Source organism: Podarcis muralis, chromosome 14 (genome assembly GCF_964188315.1).
Source record: "Podarcis muralis chromosome 14, rPodMur119.hap1.1, whole genome shotgun sequence".
Taxonomy (NCBI): Eukaryota; Metazoa; Chordata; class Lepidosauria; order Squamata; family Lacertidae; genus Podarcis; species Podarcis muralis.
Genome location: NC_135668.1, coordinates 5,414,258 through 5,432,764, shown reverse-complemented (window position 1 = coordinate 5,432,764; position 18,507 = coordinate 5,414,258). Strand labels below are relative to the sequence as shown.

The 18,507-nt window shown below is 41.8% G+C and overlaps 1 protein-coding gene across 1 annotated transcript in view; it reads right to left on the bottom strand.

Annotated features, from left to right (window-relative positions):
• SLTM (SAFB like transcription modulator) overlaps window positions 1–18,105 on the bottom strand; it is a 39,064-nt gene extending 20,959 nt beyond the window's left edge. The window contains exons 1-7 of the mRNA XM_028707060.2: window positions 17,845–18,105; window positions 11,679–11,766; window positions 5,806–5,870; window positions 5,220–5,390; window positions 2,926–2,973; window positions 1,883–1,907; window positions 74–542 (exon numbers count right to left, since the gene is read on the bottom strand). Of these exons, the coding sequence (XP_028562893.2) occupies window positions 74–542; window positions 1,883–1,907; window positions 2,926–2,973; window positions 5,220–5,390; window positions 5,806–5,870; window positions 11,679–11,766; window positions 17,845–18,081 (1,103 nt within the window). The 5' untranslated portion in view covers window positions 18,082–18,105. The remainder of the gene's footprint in view (window positions 1–73; window positions 543–1,882; window positions 1,908–2,925; window positions 2,974–5,219; window positions 5,391–5,805; window positions 5,871–11,678; window positions 11,767–17,844) is intronic.
• Window positions 18,106–18,507: the final 402 nt, after the last annotated feature.

Genomic DNA, 18,507 nt, shown 5'->3' with positions numbered 1-18,507 from the left:
GCTACCCCCTTAATGCAGAGTGATCTTATCGAATGCTGGCAGTATCTTAAAGAACTGACATAGAAAGACAAACCTCTTTGCTTGACCTGAGGCCCCAGTAGACGAGAGACCTTTCTTCGAAGTATCCTTGTCTTTGTCTCCAGATTCTGCTTTCTTCGAGCTTTCTCGGACTTCCTTCTTGACAGGATCCCCCTTCACGCAGTCTTCCTTCTTACCATCTTTATGGTTCTCGGTCATCTCATAATGCTTGCTTTCCTTCTCCAGGTTCGGTGCACTGGCATCTTGTCCGTCTTTTGGCTTATTTGCTTCTGAATCTGTAATTTTCAGATTTTTACCTGTTTCTAGAAGGTCATCCCCATCAAAATCCAGAGTGATGGCATCTTCGGCCTGGACTGTAACCGATATGTTATCATCCTCAGCTTCTTTCACAGACACGTTAGCTTCCATCTCTTCCTGAGCAGAGTGATCAGCCTCAGCTAGGCTCTCTTCTGAAGGAAGAGGCTTAGATACTTCTTGTGTACCATCACCAGAACCTGCTTTATCTAAGAGGATTTAACAGGAATAAATATGGCAAAACAAGAAGTTTAAACATTTGCATATGTATAAGCTAGAAGAGAGGACCTAGAAAATACAAAGCCAGTTATTAGAACTGATGGAAGGTTAGGGGGGGAAGGAAAGCATAAGGGGCATTAACATATAAACCAATCCTTTACCCAGGATCACTCATTCTTCATGGCAAACAAATTCTCTAGACATAAATACCAAAATAGAACAGAAGTTAGACAAAGGTTCCATCCAGCAGATACCTGTTCTTCAATACAAGTATCTGGCTTCCAATGTTGGCATTAATGTGCAAAGAAGTTTTTCTTCATGACCAAATAGTGACTGCTTGTCAGTATATCTACACTTCCACTGACAAGTCTTTTTGTCTTCCCATATCCTTCTAATGGCTCATAGTTCAATAGACGAATCCTTCATGGCTGCATAACCACTGTCCTCTGCGTTCCAACTCTTGCTGTCAGCCATGGTGAAGTCGCAGATGTCGGCTGTTCTTGTTCATGCACCAACTTAGGCCAAAGTTCAGAAAGGATGTGGAGTCTTCATCCTGTGTCCATGGGGTCAATACTCTCAGTTCTGTTAATAGTGTTTCCATCAGCATTCTTACGTTCCACAAAAGCTTCTGCCTTCGGATCCCTTCCAAACACCAAGTCTGTGGCTGACACCCACAAGTGCCCTTTCAATATTTCCACTGTTATGCTTGAGTCACAATGATTCCATGTCCTTTAGTCGACAACACGCAAGGTCCTTAGCATGCTCTCTAGAAGTCTTCTTTAGCAAGAATGTGAAGCCAGGGTGGGTTTCTGTAGCTTTTAAAGGCAACGCTGATTAGATGATTCCATTGTTTCTTGTTCCAAAATTTCATGTGAGGCTGTAAAGCGTGATGCGGCAATTGCCAATGTGTGGAAGCAGAATGTGGCCCGTAGTTCAAATGGCTTGCAAACTGCAGAATACGTAATATTCAACTGGCACCTATCTGTTACTGCAGTGCAAGAGAATGTATAGACATAAAGACTTACCGTACCCCCCACTCCCCAAAAAAGAGAAAAAAAGATTCAGATCCACGGAGTCTGGGATCTTTGTTCCATTAAAGGCATGTGGTGGTCATATGCATGTAACAACATCAACTGAAGTAACTGATAGGCACATGCGCAATTTAAAAGCAGAAAAGCCAACAGAGAGCATGGATCCAACCAGTCTTCATTGCAAAGGCACAGATATAGCTGAAATGCCTGATAGAGAACCAATTAATACAACTGCCATTTACAAAAGGCAACTTGAAGCATATTAGAACACACAAAACTCTACTGAACTTCTAACATACCTCTCTCATTCTCTTCCTCTCCATCCTGTAAAATAAAATAAAAATCGAATAAGCATTCCAGATTAGGATACATTTTAAACAGAGCCAGTAAACTAATGGCAATCTAGAGGAACAAATTGAGGTGCCTGTTCTAATAAGGCAAAGATTCAATTAACAGGTATCTGCCCAGCTGAAATCTATTAAGCTTTACATTCTAAGCTAGTACTAGTGGTTCGCAGCTTCCACTATTTCAAAGAATGATTTGTCTACAATATGTAAACTCCAAAAACATACTATGAGATCTAGGGAAGGAACTGCCATTTCCCTTTTGACTATATTCAGGAAGTCCTAAAATTTCCAGTGGAAGCCTTTTAAATGTCTTATGTATGTAATCCAAGACCACACACCTCCGCAAGATTTTGGTGACTGAGGTACAGCAACCCAAGAGACATCCTTCTCATTTATGAAATTCTCCTGCTCCCACACATTTCAATAGAACTAGTGCAGTCAAACTTGCTAATGGTTCATCTCCCTCCCTTGTGGTGCCCCTTAAATAGCACCCCAAACCCTTGTTTCAAGGCAAGTTCACCTCCCTGCAGATGTCATTAAAAGTTGGTTCAGAGCAAGTAACTAACTCTAGTGAAGGCTGCTCTTTCACTACACAAGAAGGAAGAATCCATGTCTGGCAGTGGTGACTGTTAAGCAAAGCCAATGCAGGGCATTATTTTAAAAATAAAATAAAACGGGGGGGGGGGGGCCATAGGCACTAGTTTGCACAATGTGCTACACCAGACCCAGGGATATCCTGGAATATTCTGGGAACAGTTAAGTAGTCTGGTTTGAGACAGTAAGGTGCAAGCCAAAATCTCATCAATAGTCCACAACACATGGTATTTATTTCAGTAGTTTTGTGGAATTAGATGACAGAGATTAAGGTATACAAAGTCTTTCTACAATGCAACTAAACCTGACACTTTAGAGGTGGTCCCTATAGATCCCTTCTAGCTGAATTCATATATAATCAGCTTTCTAATCAGGTTTAAGAAGGCAATTTAGAAACTTACATGACTAGCGGAAAAGCTTTCATCTTCTGTATCTCGAATATTGCTGGCCTAACATGAGGAAATAAACAAAGACAGCCTAAGCAAGTTGGCTTACTTCAGAAGCAAGCAGATGCACTAACCAAGAACTTGCACTTTGAATGACAACTGCTTTTTACAAGTTGCCTTGGGTGTGGTTCACTCCCACTGGGGAGGTGAGCAGTAACAAGAAGATGCCTTCTAAGGCAGTGTTCCCCAACCTTGGGCCTCCAGCTGTTTTTGGACTACAACTCCCATCATCCCTCGCTAGCAAGACCAGTGGTCAAGGATGATGGGAATTGTAGTCCAAAAACAGCTGGAGGCCCAAGTTTGGGGAACACTGTTCTAAGGGACAGCTGGTAATGTTGCAACCCTCTGATTAAGCAAGTTTCTCTACCTTGCTATAATTTCCTGCAGTGGAGCAGACCTGTCTAACAGAATGCTGACCAGCCGAACAAAGCTCATTGAGTTCTCTTTGTTTCATCTTCTGCACAGTTGTGGCTGGGCAACCAAAATTTCAGACCCATGAAAACCACACCAAGTCCTTTCTTGAGCTTACAAAGGGCAGTCTCCATTTCCAAGTATTAAAGTTACTGAACAATATTATTTGACAAGTCACAAACTGTCCATAAATTGAGCTACTGTCAACAGTGCCATGCGAAGGTTTCGCCTTAATAAGGTTCTTCCATGAACCAGAGAGCACCACAATACCTTGCAACAGGACAGAAAGGCTTCTCTTCCCCACTCCAATCTCTGGAGACATATGGGAAGCAAGGAGCTCCGTTTCCCCAGAAAAACTGTCACAAATGGTAAACACTCTCACTGGAAGTTAATGCACTTTTTATACTACATTGTTGCAGCAAGAGGCAAGAAGCAAAGGGAAATTAGATCTTAGCATCAAATGAGTCTGGAATTGATGGCCAATCATTTTCTAGCAATGTACTCAATCCCAGCATCACTTGCAAACAAACATTCCTGCTAAAAGAAGATTTAGGCAAGATGACAGAGAGGTTGTGTCTAATCAAATATGTGCTGGTTGTTATGATTGTTCAGCACAAAGAACTACAAGTTCTGTAGCTTTATCAAAATTTGGACAATTAATTGTTTCCCATGGCAATAGATCCTATTCAGGACTTTTATCTTCTTGCATGAGCAGATCAATGGAATTATTTTATTTTACTACTGTTCTCCCTTACTATATTTAGCTAAGGAAAGTGTTCTTAACAGCTTGATTCTAAGCAGGCTTAGTCAGATGTAAGTCTCACAGAGTTCCATGGCACTTACTCCCAAGTAAGTGGGAATAGGTTGGGGAAAGGTTCACACTGACCCATCTTGATCCCACCAACAACTTCGTAAATGCCATCTCTTCTCATGTCCAATGAGAGTGATGGCATCACACAGAAGGGGCCTTGAAAGACAGATAAATAGAAACGAAGTGTGTTTTGCCGCACAGAACCTGAAGCAACCATGAGTAATTCAGATGACACCTCTTTCCAATGTCACAATTGAACTGGAGGAGAGGAGAAATTACATCTTGCTGCTCACTTAAGCTTGGGTTTCTAAAATGGCGCTTTCTCCATTTATGTTGCCTTTGTTTTCTCTCTCTGAAGAGTGCATTTGGGATTAAGGTGGGGATAATTAGGACTGCATGGTAGAAGGGAAAAGCAAGGCAAGGGTTAAACCAATTTACACACCTATCCTTGGATGCAATCCTCCCAGCACTTGTTTACCTCCTGTGAATCTGCCAATTCACTGAAAATAAAACTAGCAATCACAGACCAGCTGCCAGACTGCGCTTCATACTTGTCTTCCAAAGGCTCTACTTTGCAAGCTAGAATTATATTCCCAGTTTTGGACCAGGCCAACATAGCTGCAGAGGAGGTTCAGGCTGGTGCATAAGAGCTCCATTGGTTTAAACATTCACATTGCACAGAGGATGAGAGGAGGCAACAGATTAGCACATACACAAATGGAAACAAAGCACTTATTTCTGTTGCTTCCATCATTGCTCCTTCCTGAGGGAATTTGTACCCCTTTTCCCTCTCCACTTTGTTCATGGAGGAAAGGCGGTGCAATTTCTTTCCCTTGGCCTGACTTTTGTATGAAGCAGCAACAGCAACAAAGTGGATGTTGCTGTGGAAGAAGAGGCACTGACCCAAGACGAGACAGGCAATCACCATGGGCAAGGAAGCAGGTGAATTTATGGAATCTTAATGGGACAAATTTTGAAAGGAAAGTTGTAGACGCCATCCTAATAATTTGCTTATATTGCAGTATACCTGGGTTTCCAAGTCCTTCTCTGTCTGCTTTGAATGAGTTTTCTTCTTGTCTACACGAGGCACCGCTTTAGAATTCAAGGATTCCTCTCCGTTTTCTGCGGATTCTTCCGACTCTTTCAATTCATCATTTCCATCCTGGTCACTTGCATCTTGAGCTTCCAGTTCACTCTCCTTTCAATAGGAGCAACACTTAAACTTAATATATCAGAAGGAAATTTCTTGTATCTTGAATGCAGTAGCCTTAAAACCTAGGATTCTAACTAAACATAAGGTCTCTTCATCAAATTACAAAGCGTTCATGCTTCCTTGACAGATAACTTGCCCAACAATACTTTATTACAGTTGGTATGCAAGGTCTTATAGAACTGTATGCAGATGAAGGAAGCTGAGCTCAATGGAACGTGTTAGTGATGACTTAACTCCCACTGAAATCAAAGGGAACCAAGAGCATCTAACTTAGTCTGAATAACAATAAAATGCAAATTCAGTATCAAAGATGGTTTACAGTCAAAATTGTTTAGAAGTGAGAATGAATTGGCAAAACTTAGGACTGGATCCCCAGTTTTATTTTTCATAGAAGAATTACCTTGACCATGGAATCATCTTCCACTGAAGTATCACCACTTAATTCATCAGTTTCCTGCTTTTTACCTAAAAGACACGATATGCCAATGACAAGCTTGTATCCGCTCCATTTCAAGTGTCTCTCTCACCACAAGACTCAGGAAAGCCCTCAACGCATAAGGCACTACAGAAAAACAATCTAACCAAAAAACATACAACCAATCACCTAGCCCCTTACCCCAAGTAGAAGCAAACCATAGCAACAACTCATTGAATGCTGTAGGAAGCCTTATTCACATTAAATTTTGGGGGAGAGCTTGTGGTGCAGACAGAACTTAATCAACTTCATCTAAATCTATACTGTGACAATCTAGATTGATAGTCTTCTGCAATTGCCTGCTATCAAGTAAAAGATTTGAATTGGTGAGCATCTCTGCCTCTCAGTTATGGAAATTTGTCATTAACATCCCCTTCATGTGTTGTTCTACTGCGTAGTGCGGCTGCATTATTGGCCCTAGGATCACGCATTGCTACTTGGCCCTGCTCCACAGGATTCACAGAATACCCCCTTCTTGTAAGAAACACATGGCTTGAACTCATATTCTCATATCACATTGTCACTTGCGTATCTATACAACTCTCCTTGTTAGCCAAATAAATCTTCCAAACAGGTATCATAAAGTAACACATTTGTGTTCAAGGAGTTAAGAGTTCACAACAGCTGAGGGGTACATTTGCTGCCCCAGGTCAAGATGTGATGTCAACATCAGAAAAATTAATCTGTAAATTCTACTAGAGGTTAAGGCTTCCACATGAGTAGAGCATTCATGTCCCTCAATAGATATACGGTATTTGAGTGCTATGTGAGTGCCACTCAGAGTGGCTGGGGAAGCCCAGCCAGATGGACGGGGTTTAACAATAATACCATTTTATCATCATCATCAACAACATATCCTTATCTGTCTGAGAGCCAGCATGGTGCAGCGGTTAGTTGGACTAGGGCCTGGGAGACCAGGGTCTAAATGCCCACTTGGCCATGAATCTCACCTTGGGCTAGTCACCAACTCTCAGCCTAATCTAGAGGATTATACAGAGAGTGGAGGAACCATGTACAGTGGTACCTCGGGTTTAGTACTTAATTTGTTCCAGAGGTCCGTACTTAACCTGAAACTGTTTTTAACCTGAAGCACCACTTTAGCTAATGGGGCCTCCTGCTGCTGCCATGCCGCTGGACCCCGATTTCTGTTCTTATCCTGAAGCAAAGTTCTTAACCTGAAGCACTATTTCTAGGTTAGCGGAGTGTGTAACCTGAAGTGTATGTAACCCGAGGTACCACTGTACTGACACTGAGTTTCTGGGAAGGAAGGTGGAATATAAATGTAATAATAATAAATTGACATTGGGTCATTCCATATCAAGTGATTTTTAGCACCAGTTAAAGAGTTACAGAGGTGTCATAATTTTGTTTGATATGTTTTGTTGTAATGTCCATGAAATGAAGTACTTTAAAATTTAAAGTAAGCCCATCATATGACATCATGGTAAAGCCCATGCAGCTCTGAATAGGTTGGTATTTTGAGTTTTGAAATGTCTTAATTCTGGGCTGAGCTTTTAATGTTTTTGTGTAGTCTGGCAAGGCCAAAATTGCAATATTTTTTTTAAAAAAAACTTCAAACCTTCATAACTTAAAAAAATGGGATGATATAAAAATAAACATTTTAGATTTAAACTTAGTTTTGGTCATTCAACAAGTGTACAATATATTAAGAAAATTGGATGACATGATATGGAATGACCCTTTAAAATAAATGCATCTCAACCAACTTAATGCTTTCAATTTTTTTACTAACCAAACAACTACCACAGCCAAATATTCTAAGGTGTTTGTAAATTTAATGTACACCACTAAAAACTAAGAACAGGTAGTATTCACATGCCCCAGTAGTCACTGTTCCTGTGGGGTTAGAACACCCATACTACTAATGATGATTGGAACAAATGTTTCCAAAAGTGAAAAAATCCCAATGCTTAATTTTTCTATGGAAATTTTTTTACTTCACAAGTAAATTAGTAACAATGAATGGATGGCTCTTACATGCAGGCACAATATTAAGGAAACGTTGCAGTTTCAGATTTTTCCAGAAAAGCCACTTTGCTGAACACTATTCCCTGGAACTCAAGATGCCCACCTTGAAAAGCACTCAATTTGGGCAAAAAACAGTGTTTGAATATCTTTATTTAGCTCAGTTGAGCAGAGAATCACATAACTCAATTTGATTTAGCAATGGGTGATTTATTTTTCAGCAGTTGTGCTTCCACAAATTCATAGCTTGGCTTGTAATTTTTCAACTGAAAGTTCTTTTTTTAAAAAAAACTTTTTGGTTCCCCCCTCAAATACTACAAAACAAAATCTTCAGTAAATTTACTGAGCAAAGTTTTATCTTTACTGCACAACATACAGTAAGCTACTTGTATGACAGCATGCTCTTTATGTTAAATTATATTTAAACTTTCATTGTTATAGAACTTGTGATGGGAAAAGCTGAAATTTTGCATACAGTGGTGCCCCGCAAGACGAAAAACCCGCTAGACAAAAGGGTTTTCCGTTTCTGAGCTGCTTTGCAAGACGATTTTCCCTATGGGCTTGCTTCGCAAGACGAAAACGTCTTGCAAGTCTTGCGATTCCCCCCCCCCCGCTTTTTCAAAGCCGCTAATCCGCTAATAGCCTTTTAGCAGCTTAGCCGCTAATCCTTTAATAGCCGCTAATAGCGCTAATCCGCTTATAGGGTTGCTTCGCAAGACGAAAAAACCGCTAGACGAAGAGAATTGCGGAACGGATTCTTTTCGTCTTGCAAGGCACCACTGTAATTTATGGTACAACTTCCTGGAAATAAGGGAACAATTTTTTTCACTCTTTAAATACAGGCAACTCCCCAATGTCCTCTTCGGGCTCTGGAGAGGGTGTCCTCACGAGCTGGAGGGCCAGTGGGACTTTCTTGAGCTGCTCTGCTGATGTGTAGGGAAGCAGTTGCTGCTGTAGTACCCTGCACATCAGCTGTTAGGTGGGAGGCGGAGCAGTCTCAACAAAGCCCTGCTGCCCCTCTGGACTAGCAAGGAAACCATGGAGCCCAAAGAGGACTCCTTCTTTGGGCTCTGGCTCCAAAGTCCTCATGACTCCTGAAGAGACCTTTCCCAGAGCCTGAAGAGGAAGTCCTCTTTGGGCTCTGGCAAAGGTCTCTTCAGGAGCCATGAGGACTCTCCAGGGTGTTCTCCACTTACATGCACTTCACTTATGCATGGGTGGGCCCAGCCAATTAGGTTGTTATCAAACTGGCTGCAAAGTAACATTATTCATGAAGAGTAAGAAGGGTTCAGAGGACACAGTACCATGGATGAATGTTTTACTCAGAACCATATTATAAAGAAATATACTAAGAACATTAAGAATAATCTATGCAACCTTTATTGATCTGTCTGCTACATCCAGTTCTATTAATTACAATAGACTGTGCAAGAAATTTCAAATTGCCAACATCGACTATAGACTTCTGCTATTGATTCAAGAACTATGCAGAAACACAAAAAATGAGGGTCATAGTAGGTTTAAATGGTAGTATGACTGATGCCTTTAAAATGTCATGAGAAGTGAAAGCAAGGTTGCATACTGGCCCCCATGCCTTTTAACTTTCTGGTAATTAGGAAGAGAATGATCTCAATCTTGATGTACGTAGATGATTTAGTGCTCCTCTCACTTTCCTGACTGGAACTCAAAAATCTCCTGGAGGTGCTCACTAAATACTGTAAACAGGAAAGCCTATCTATGAATTGCTATAAGACCAGGATTATAATTTTGGCAAAGACAGACCTTGGTATAAATGGTGTTTAGAGAAGCAAGCTATAGAACAAACTGCCTCATTTAGATACTTGGGTGTACCCTTTAGTGAAACTGGCTCATGGAAGTGTCAAATGGAAAGTCCAAGCCTAGAAAACCAGAGGGGCATTGATAAATGTTCTATTACAATAAGGGAGGGAAGCTGACTGAACCTGCCCTAAAGTTATTTGGTAGCAGTGCTTACTCAAATGCCCTATGGCATTGAAATTTGTGGGTCTGTTTGAACTCCATTAAAGTTTTGGGAAATGTGCACAATATCCATATATAGAATACAGGTGGTCAACCTGTGAGGCAAGAGCGGACTGCATCTAGTTAAAATATATTAAAAAAATTACTACTATACCAATTGAGTGTTTTCCTGTGCTGTGCTATACGGAATTGGGTGATAACCAACTCTGTCAAGATGTTTTAGACTATTATTATTTTCCAGATCTGAGCTCTACATTGACCTTGAATAACTGTCAATCAGTGTTAGAAACTAAGATGCAAAAACTATTCACCAAATGTCTCCCAGAACCTGGGTTGTGAAGACAAAAACAGAATGGTTAGTCACCATTTCCCCTCCCCCAATGCAACAGCACTTTCTGTTTATTTTTTTGTAAAAAAAATATTTGGTTCTTTTTGCAATTTGTGGTATCAGGAGGGTTGTCTTCTGACATAAAAAAATGGGAAACATTAGTGGGCAACTTTCTTCTCCTGGGTAAAGAGACCCTTGTGATCTTTGGCTTGTGGGAGCAGGGGTTGGCTTATTGAGGTAAAAGATGCTTCCTTTTGCAACTAGGAGCAGCACTTGTTCTCCTCTGTGCCGCCTGCGATAAGCATGCAGCAGCCTTCTCTAGGACCTGGAGGAAGGCTGACTGGCTTGGCGGCCTGTTTTTTTTTTTTTTTGTGTTGGAGCTTCCTAGCAGTCCACAGAGCAAATTCAGTCAAAGATAAAAAATAAAAAAAAGACTAGCGACTGGTTAATTTCGAACACTGGTGTCAATTAAGAGATTGGCTCTTCTGGCTAGAATCCAGAAAGGACTTGAAACTAATTAGGAACACCATAATTCTTCCTTCGTACCCACTCCTGACAACAAAGCATTTCAGAGCTAGTTAGCTGACCAAATGCCTTTATTGAGCTGTGTTTCCAAGTGATGCCAACTGCAACCTTGGATGGCCATTACCACAACAAGGTCCTGTATGCAGAAATACTTTGTGGTGGAAGACATCACTCATTATCTGTTAGACTGCTCTTTATATAGAGATCCAGATCACTTTCGGAAACTTTTGTTCTCACAAGCAAGCAGTTACACTCTGGCAGAAATGGTTGAGTTTCTTTTGAATGACAATAATGGAGGGGCCCTTTACACACTGGCAGCTAAAAAGTACAGGAAAAATGTGTTTTAGATAAAATTGCTATAAGTTGTTTTGGTGATTCAGAGGTGTAATCTGAAATTAAATTAGATTTAAGCTTGTTTGTGCCTCTGGTATCTTTTCTCTCTTATATTATAGATTTATGTTCTGTATGATTTTACAAGTTTGTCATGGCCTTTGGCTAGAACAATAAACTTATGATGATGAATCAAATGCATTTAGAAGAATAATTTCAGTCAAAATTTTCAGTTGAACCACTAACTATTCTGATAGCTGTGCTTTTTAAGTTAAGAAAAACAAGGCATAAATTTTAAATGTTGACTGAGCCAAGAAAGCAAGAGTGGCTACCATATGTTGCTGGACTTGAACTCCCAGAAGCCCCAATTACGACCAGGATGGCAAAAACTGGAGTTGTAGTCTGGTAACATCTGGAGATTAGCAAATTAGACATTTGTACTATAAAGGAACAAAGGGCAGTGTAGTCTAAGGCTTCAAACAAACTGGTGTGATCAAGATAAGGATACCAGTTAATTAGTATCTCAATAAATACCAGGATACCTTTTACTTGCAGAAAAGTGTTTTAAAATTCAATAGCAGATTCTTTAACTAAGATCACCATTTTCATAAAGTTTCACAGAAGTTCTGACCTTTTCCTTTGGTTGGTTTCTTGTTAGGAGTATCAGCTGAGACAGCTATTTCAATATTATCTGGGTCCCCTCCTTCTTCTTCAATAGCCTAACAAAATGAAACACAGGACTGGGTTATACAAACATTTTATTCATGAAGTACAATTTAGTTTTTGCACCGATACAATAAACTTCAAGTTAAGGGTATTTTAAAAGGACAAAGTGTAATTCATATTGCATAGTTCTGGTGAGGTGCTTGAGGAAGATCCTAATAACACTTTATAATAATGAGAAGGCACCACTTGGGTGCCTTGAATGGTGGTCAGGGTTGTCGCGGGCAACACCAGCCTCAGTCCCTCTTGTCTTCCCTCTGATGACCTCTCATCTCTCTGCCTCCCAAAAGCTTGTGTAGCTGTATGTTGTAGCAGCCCTGGCTACAAGCTCCGCAGGTGAATGGTGCCTCTGGGGCTGGCCAGTGGGTGCCAGCAACAGAGGCAGCCTTGGAGTAAGCAAACAACTGGGTGAGGGAGCCTACCTAGCCAGCCAGTCCACCAGCCCTTGCTGTTGGGAACAGACAGACAAGTAGGAAGCCAGGCATGCAAGCAAGCACTGCTCTGGCCTTTCTTGTGCTTGCAATGCCTGCCTGGGAGCCGAGTGCCTGGTGAAGGGGAGCCTTTCTGCCATGCAGGCCCAGCAATGCCCAAGGTAAGGTACTGGCTTCATGTTTGGCCAGTCTCCATTGGGCCACTAAAGTTGGGGGCATCCTCTTCCTAGGCCTCTGTGGGGCACGGAGAATCAGGAGTGTGGTGATGTTTGAAATCGGGGTGGGGGTGGATGGGACACAGAGGACTGGGTGTGGGGTGAAGGGTGCTTGAAATCAGGCAGGAGAACAGCGGAACCCAAAGGAGAATTTGGCTCCTTGGGAAAGCAGCTATCCTAGGGGAAGGGATTGTGGTGCTGGGGAGGCTAGCGAACAACGCAAAGCAGGAAGATGGAACTCATCCCTCTCCTAACTTGGGTGTGTGGGTGTGGGTGTGGGTGTGTGTTGCATCCCCTTCATCTCAACACTGTGATGTACTGCCATATCGTGATGTTTGGCTGGTGATACATCGCAACGTTGAAAAGCTGACGTGGCCCAGCCCTATCTAGCTGTAAAGCTGAGTGGATAAAAATCAATGATTTCAAAATAAAATAAAAATTGTTTTTTTAAAAAATTTAAATCAGATTTTTAAAATAAAATGCTTTTGGAGGAAAAATATTTCTAAAGATAGTCTTCTATTGAAGTTACATTATAGTCCAATTCATCAGGAAATAAGGATTTGCTTTAAGTTTTTCATGCATGCTAAAACTCAGTCTAAGGTGGGTTTTTAAAAAATGTTTAACCACATCAGTTAACAAACATGGATACATATGCTATACTGTTCTTCTTTTAGTTAAATAAATTGTTTAAGTGGTTATTAAGGAAATGATTATTTTTCTCCTTCCAATAAAGTACAGCAGAAAAGTTATCCAAATATAAACAGTTAACTTATTAAACCTCACCATAATTTCATAATTCTCTACGTATTTCTAACAGTATAACCAAATCAGTAATTTTTGATATAACTGTAAAAACTACTCTAAAAATTTATTATTCCAAAAATGGAACCTTCATATGCTTGTAAATATTAAGATTATACCAACAAGAATGAGTCGCTCTGTAAAAAAAAGATTTAAATCTAGTTTTACTGACCAGTGATTTAAATCAAGCCTTACTGACTAGTGAGTTAAATCGTAATTTAAATCGATTTGATTTAAATCAAATCCACCTTGCAGTAAATCAACGCCACTTTTCTCACTTTGCCTTTCATTTCTTCTCATAGTATTATTTTTGCTGGCTTGCCTGGAAAAACAAAGGTTTGATCGATTTATTTGGATTCTGCTGCATCTTTTTTTTCTAGGAATGCAGGTTGAGCATGGGGGTGGGGAGAGCAAACTGGAAATTATGACAAAAAGGAGGCTTTTTGCGGGGGTGGGACGGGACGTCCTTCCTGTGTACCTGCCCATTCTGAAGTTTGATTTTGTGTATCTGATATGGAGGGAGCAGTGTAAGTGCTTCTATTTTGAAATAGGTAAGAAACCGATTCTGGTCTAATTCTTTGTTCCGGTCCTGCCCATTTGTGACAGTGAGATTTACCGGATGTGTTGTCGCCTGCTTTTTGAACCTAAGTCTGCAGGATGAGACAGAACATCTTTCTAACCCTTCTTGGAGATGACACCAAGTTGTTTGGGGAAGTTTAAACTAAAAGAGGCTGTAAGGCACTCCAAAAGGATCTCTTCAAACCGGGTGAATGGTTTAATCTGGTCCAGTGTTAACAAATGTAAAGTGGTGCATGCTGGGGCAAAATATTCTAACATTACATATATGCTATGGAGGTCTGAGCTTGCAGTGACTGACCAAGAATGAGATCTTAGGTTTATAGTGGAAAGCTCAAGAAGTTGGTCCAGGTTGTGGCAGCAGTAAAATGGGTGACCATTAGGAAAAGGATTGGAAAAAAATGGAAATATCGTAATGGCCTTATGCAAGTCTATTCTGTAGATGCTCCTGGAATATTGTGTATAATTATTGTCACCACATATCTTAAAGAATATCATAATGCTGATTTTTTTAAACTAAGGTCATAAAACCTCAACCCTCTTGTCCTTACTTTTGAATATCACAATTTCAGACAGTATGGGTGGAAATAGTCATCATCTCCTCACACCCCTCCAACAGGCATACAAAGGAGAAAATTATAAAATGGGAGTTGAATGGTAACGAGATACAAAAATAAAAAATCCTGCATTGCAGGGGGTTGGACTAAACGACCCTTGGTGTCCCTTCCCCAGTCAGTGATAATTATAGGTTAAATGTATGTTCAATAAGTGGTGAGATCAAACAAGGGTGAAGTTATTTTTTTGGGGGGGGGTGCAGATATCACTCCTTGGCAAGGGCGCAAAGGACCCTAGATACACCTTTGTCACTGAGTTCAATGTGACTTAAGCTGCCTAACCATGTGCAGGTTTCTCTCCTTCTCCAGTTTCTCCTGCAAAGTATCCTTGGATTTCATTCCAATGAAAATATATAGAGGGATAATTGAGAGACCTCACTGATTGACTGCCACAGAAATTTTAATCAAACAGGGTCATACCAGCATCATCACAAGAAATTTAAATGTCCCTGGGATGAGTTAGACTTTTTTGTTTAGCTATGTAGCTTTAATATCTAACATGATTTCTTAAGATCAAATTTTATTATGCTGTAAACTACCCTATACTGCACTTCCTCCTATGAGAGGAAAAGTAGCACAGAATGACAATAATTATGATAATTAAATAATACAAGCACAGCATGTTTCCCCGTAAAGCCCCAGTCTGCATGGCCAATCATCAAGTACGATGGTCATAGCTCCCCCCCCCCAGGTAGTATTTGGATATTTTACTTGCATTTTGTACTCAAACTAAAAAATTTGGAATTGCCAAGGTTGCCTAAAATTTATTTGCAAATGGCAACCATTCATTGCTACCAAACAATTTATTAAGTATTTTTTTACCGTGGAAAAATAAAGCTCTGGAAATTACTCCTTTGAGAAAATGTTCCACCCACATCACTGCTTAGAAGTGAGACTTCTGAATGGACATGAACAAGACTGAGCAGACCGACTACCTAATATAATTGTTCTGAGAGTCTGTTACGCATGGATATGAGACCCAGGTACAGCCCAAGCAATTCCACAGGTACAGGATAGCTGCACACGTCCATACTAAATGATGACATGCAAACAACATATGCATCATTAGACACCTGTGCCCACAAAGTTAAACCAATCTAGTATGTACTTGAAACAATTGTAGTCCTGGGCAGAAAACAATAAATGCATGGGAGGAGCAGGGGGGGGGGAGGGGGACTAAATCTCCTAGCCATACCCAACACATTTAATCTGGCATTTTAATCACAGTTTATTCATGTTCATCTTGAAAGCAATATATGATCTGTGTTCAAAGGTGAGGGGCAAGCCACTGAGTTTCAGCTCACTTCTGTCACATGTTGATTATGCCATACAGACAGCATACAAGGACCTTTTCTGTAGTGGTGCCATGGTTGTGGAATCCATGGTTATGGCTGGCACCAATTCATTTTCATTGCCAGCTTAAAGTATTATTTGTTTGCACAGGTTTTGTTAAGTAGGAGGGTTATTTCTCTTTATTTTGATTCTTGTTTTACTAATGCTTAGGTGTTGGTTTTACCTACCCTGTGATTAGACTAAGCTGTTTATCTGCAATTTTATTTTTATTTTTTTTACTGTACACCACTCTGAGTTTGCCTACCAATGAAGAACGAGTTAAAAGTGTTCTTAAATAAATCAATAAATCTATCACTCAACCTATGGAGCTGCCCTTGTTCTGTGCCTTGGGCAAAAGAACGGAGACTCGGGAATTATGACATCTGCAAATAGGGTAACAACCGTGAAGAAATGGGGGTGCAGCAGTACAGGATTCAACAGTTTGCAAATTAAAAGTCTGTCACGAACACATTAACAGCAATTAGTGATTAACAGAACTTTCACTACGTCTGCCTGCAGGTACCAGAAACAACTTATAGCAGGATAACTGTCATGGATCTCAGTACAAACCTGTGATTTTCTTAAATATGCCAAGGGTTCCAGATATAATCTGGTTATTTAGGAAGCCCCCAACATTTATAAGTGCTGTACAAACATTAAACTACAATAGGCCTTTGAAAACCTAACAAACAAGGTTTTACTTTCTTTAAAATATTTAGCAACCCTTCATTAAAAGATTCCATAGTGGTGTAGAAAGAGTAAATAAATTTCATTCAATATAAAAATCCATTTTAAAACTAAAAGGAAACCTAATAATATTCAATAAAACAAAACAAAATAGCCCAAAACAGACCTGGACATGATTTTTAAAAAAATCTAATCTAATCTAAAATGCCCAAGCATATAGAAATGTTTTCACATGGTGTCAAAAAACCTGTAACGTTGGCACCATAGGAAGAGCATTACAAATCTGGGATACCACCAGAGAAAACATCACTCTCGTTTGTGAATCTCATTTGCAGAAGCATAGTATGAAAGCAGGAACTTGGAGCAGGCCTCTTCAGAAGATCTTAAGATATGGGTAGGCTGGTATGGGAAAAGATGCTGCTTCATGAATTTGCGCCCCATATCTTTTGAAGTTTTAAAAGTTAAACACCATGAACACCTTAAGCTAAACCCAGAAGTGATAAGGCAGCCAATGCAGAACTTTCAAAATAAGTGTAGTATGAACAACCCCCGCCTCTAAAGCCGAGATCCAAGACAACTTCACAGTGCCTAAACATTTACTGAATGATAAATGCACAGCCATATGCAATTGTTATCAGGAGACAAGATGGAATAATGGTTTGACCAGTCAGACTAGCCAGGTTCAAATCCTCTCTTAGCCATGAAGTTCACTGGAAGAGCTTGAGCCAGTCATTAACTGCTGGTCTGATTCACCTCACAGGGTTGCTGTGCGGAGCAAATTTTTATTTTATTTTTTGGAGGGGTGTGTGAGAGAGAGACAACCACTATGCAGACCACCCGGAGCTCCTTGGAGGAAATACTAAAAACGAAGATGCATCGTGACTTAGCTGAGCACAAGCTCAACTCCACACATGCCCTCCTTCGCTGACTGTTGAGGGTTTCCCGCCTCCTTCCCTCAGTTTCAACCTCGCCCATTAGTTTTATTAAGCACATTTTGTATCGGCTGCCCTCTAGCAGACCTCGGGGCAAGATACAGAACAGCCATTGCCACAGAACCGCCTACAAAGAGTTCTCTCGAAATGGTTTTCTGTTTTTTAAGCCCTATTAAACCCCACGGCGTCTCCGGAGCGAGCAATGCGCTACCGGCCTGCAAATTGCGGGGGCAAAGGAAGAAGAAGAAAAGCCTTCACGGGACGCAGGAAAGCCTTCCGCCCGCCGCCGGCAGCGCTTCTCCGTTGGAAGGCGGTTAAGAGGAAGGGCGCCGAGCGGCGAAGAGAGGGAGAGGCCGCGGAGGCAAGGCGAGCCGGGCGCTCACGGAGGCCCCGCGTCGTCCTCCTCCTCGCTCCCTCCCGAGGCCAGGTCGGCGCTTGACTGCGGGGCCCGCGGCCTACCCCGCTCCTCCTCCTCCTCCTCCTCACCTGCTTGAGGCGAGCGATGAGGACGGTCTTGACGCCGGCCACGTCCAGGTTGCGGCGCTTCAGCTCGGACTTGAGGTCGATAACACGCAGCTCCGTGATTTTCTTGCTTTCCGTCGGCGTCTGGTTGGGGCCCGGGGCGCCGCTGGCCGAAGAAGAGGAGGAAGAAGACGAGGCAGCAGCAGCAGACGAGGCGGCGGGGGAGGCGAAGGCGGCGGCCCCAGACGGCGCAGCGGCCATTTTGCTGCCGCTTCTGCAGCTCGCACAATGCAGCGCCCCTCCCCCTCAGAACTAGGCAGGCCGGCCCTCCAGCGCGCACGCGCAAGCCTCTCGCCTCCTCGCCTATTGGCGAGTCGCGCCCAGGAAGGACCCGGATGCAAGAGACGCCGAGGCTGCGTAGCGGGCGGACATGCGGGGCGGGCGGGCCGTGCACGAGTCTGAGCGCATGCGTGTAACTGGATGGAGCCTCGTCTTCCGCTGCGCCTTTTCTCTCGCACGCCGCGAGGGGCGCTCGGCTCCGCCTCTTTTTCGTCTTCCAAGCGTGCGGATTGGTTAGTTGGTTGCCGGAAGGCAGGAGCTTGAACTTTATTGGAAGAGAGAGAAAGGGAAGCGGGGCTTATGGGAGGGGACGTTTGAGCGTTCAAAAATGCTGTTGGACTTCAGTTC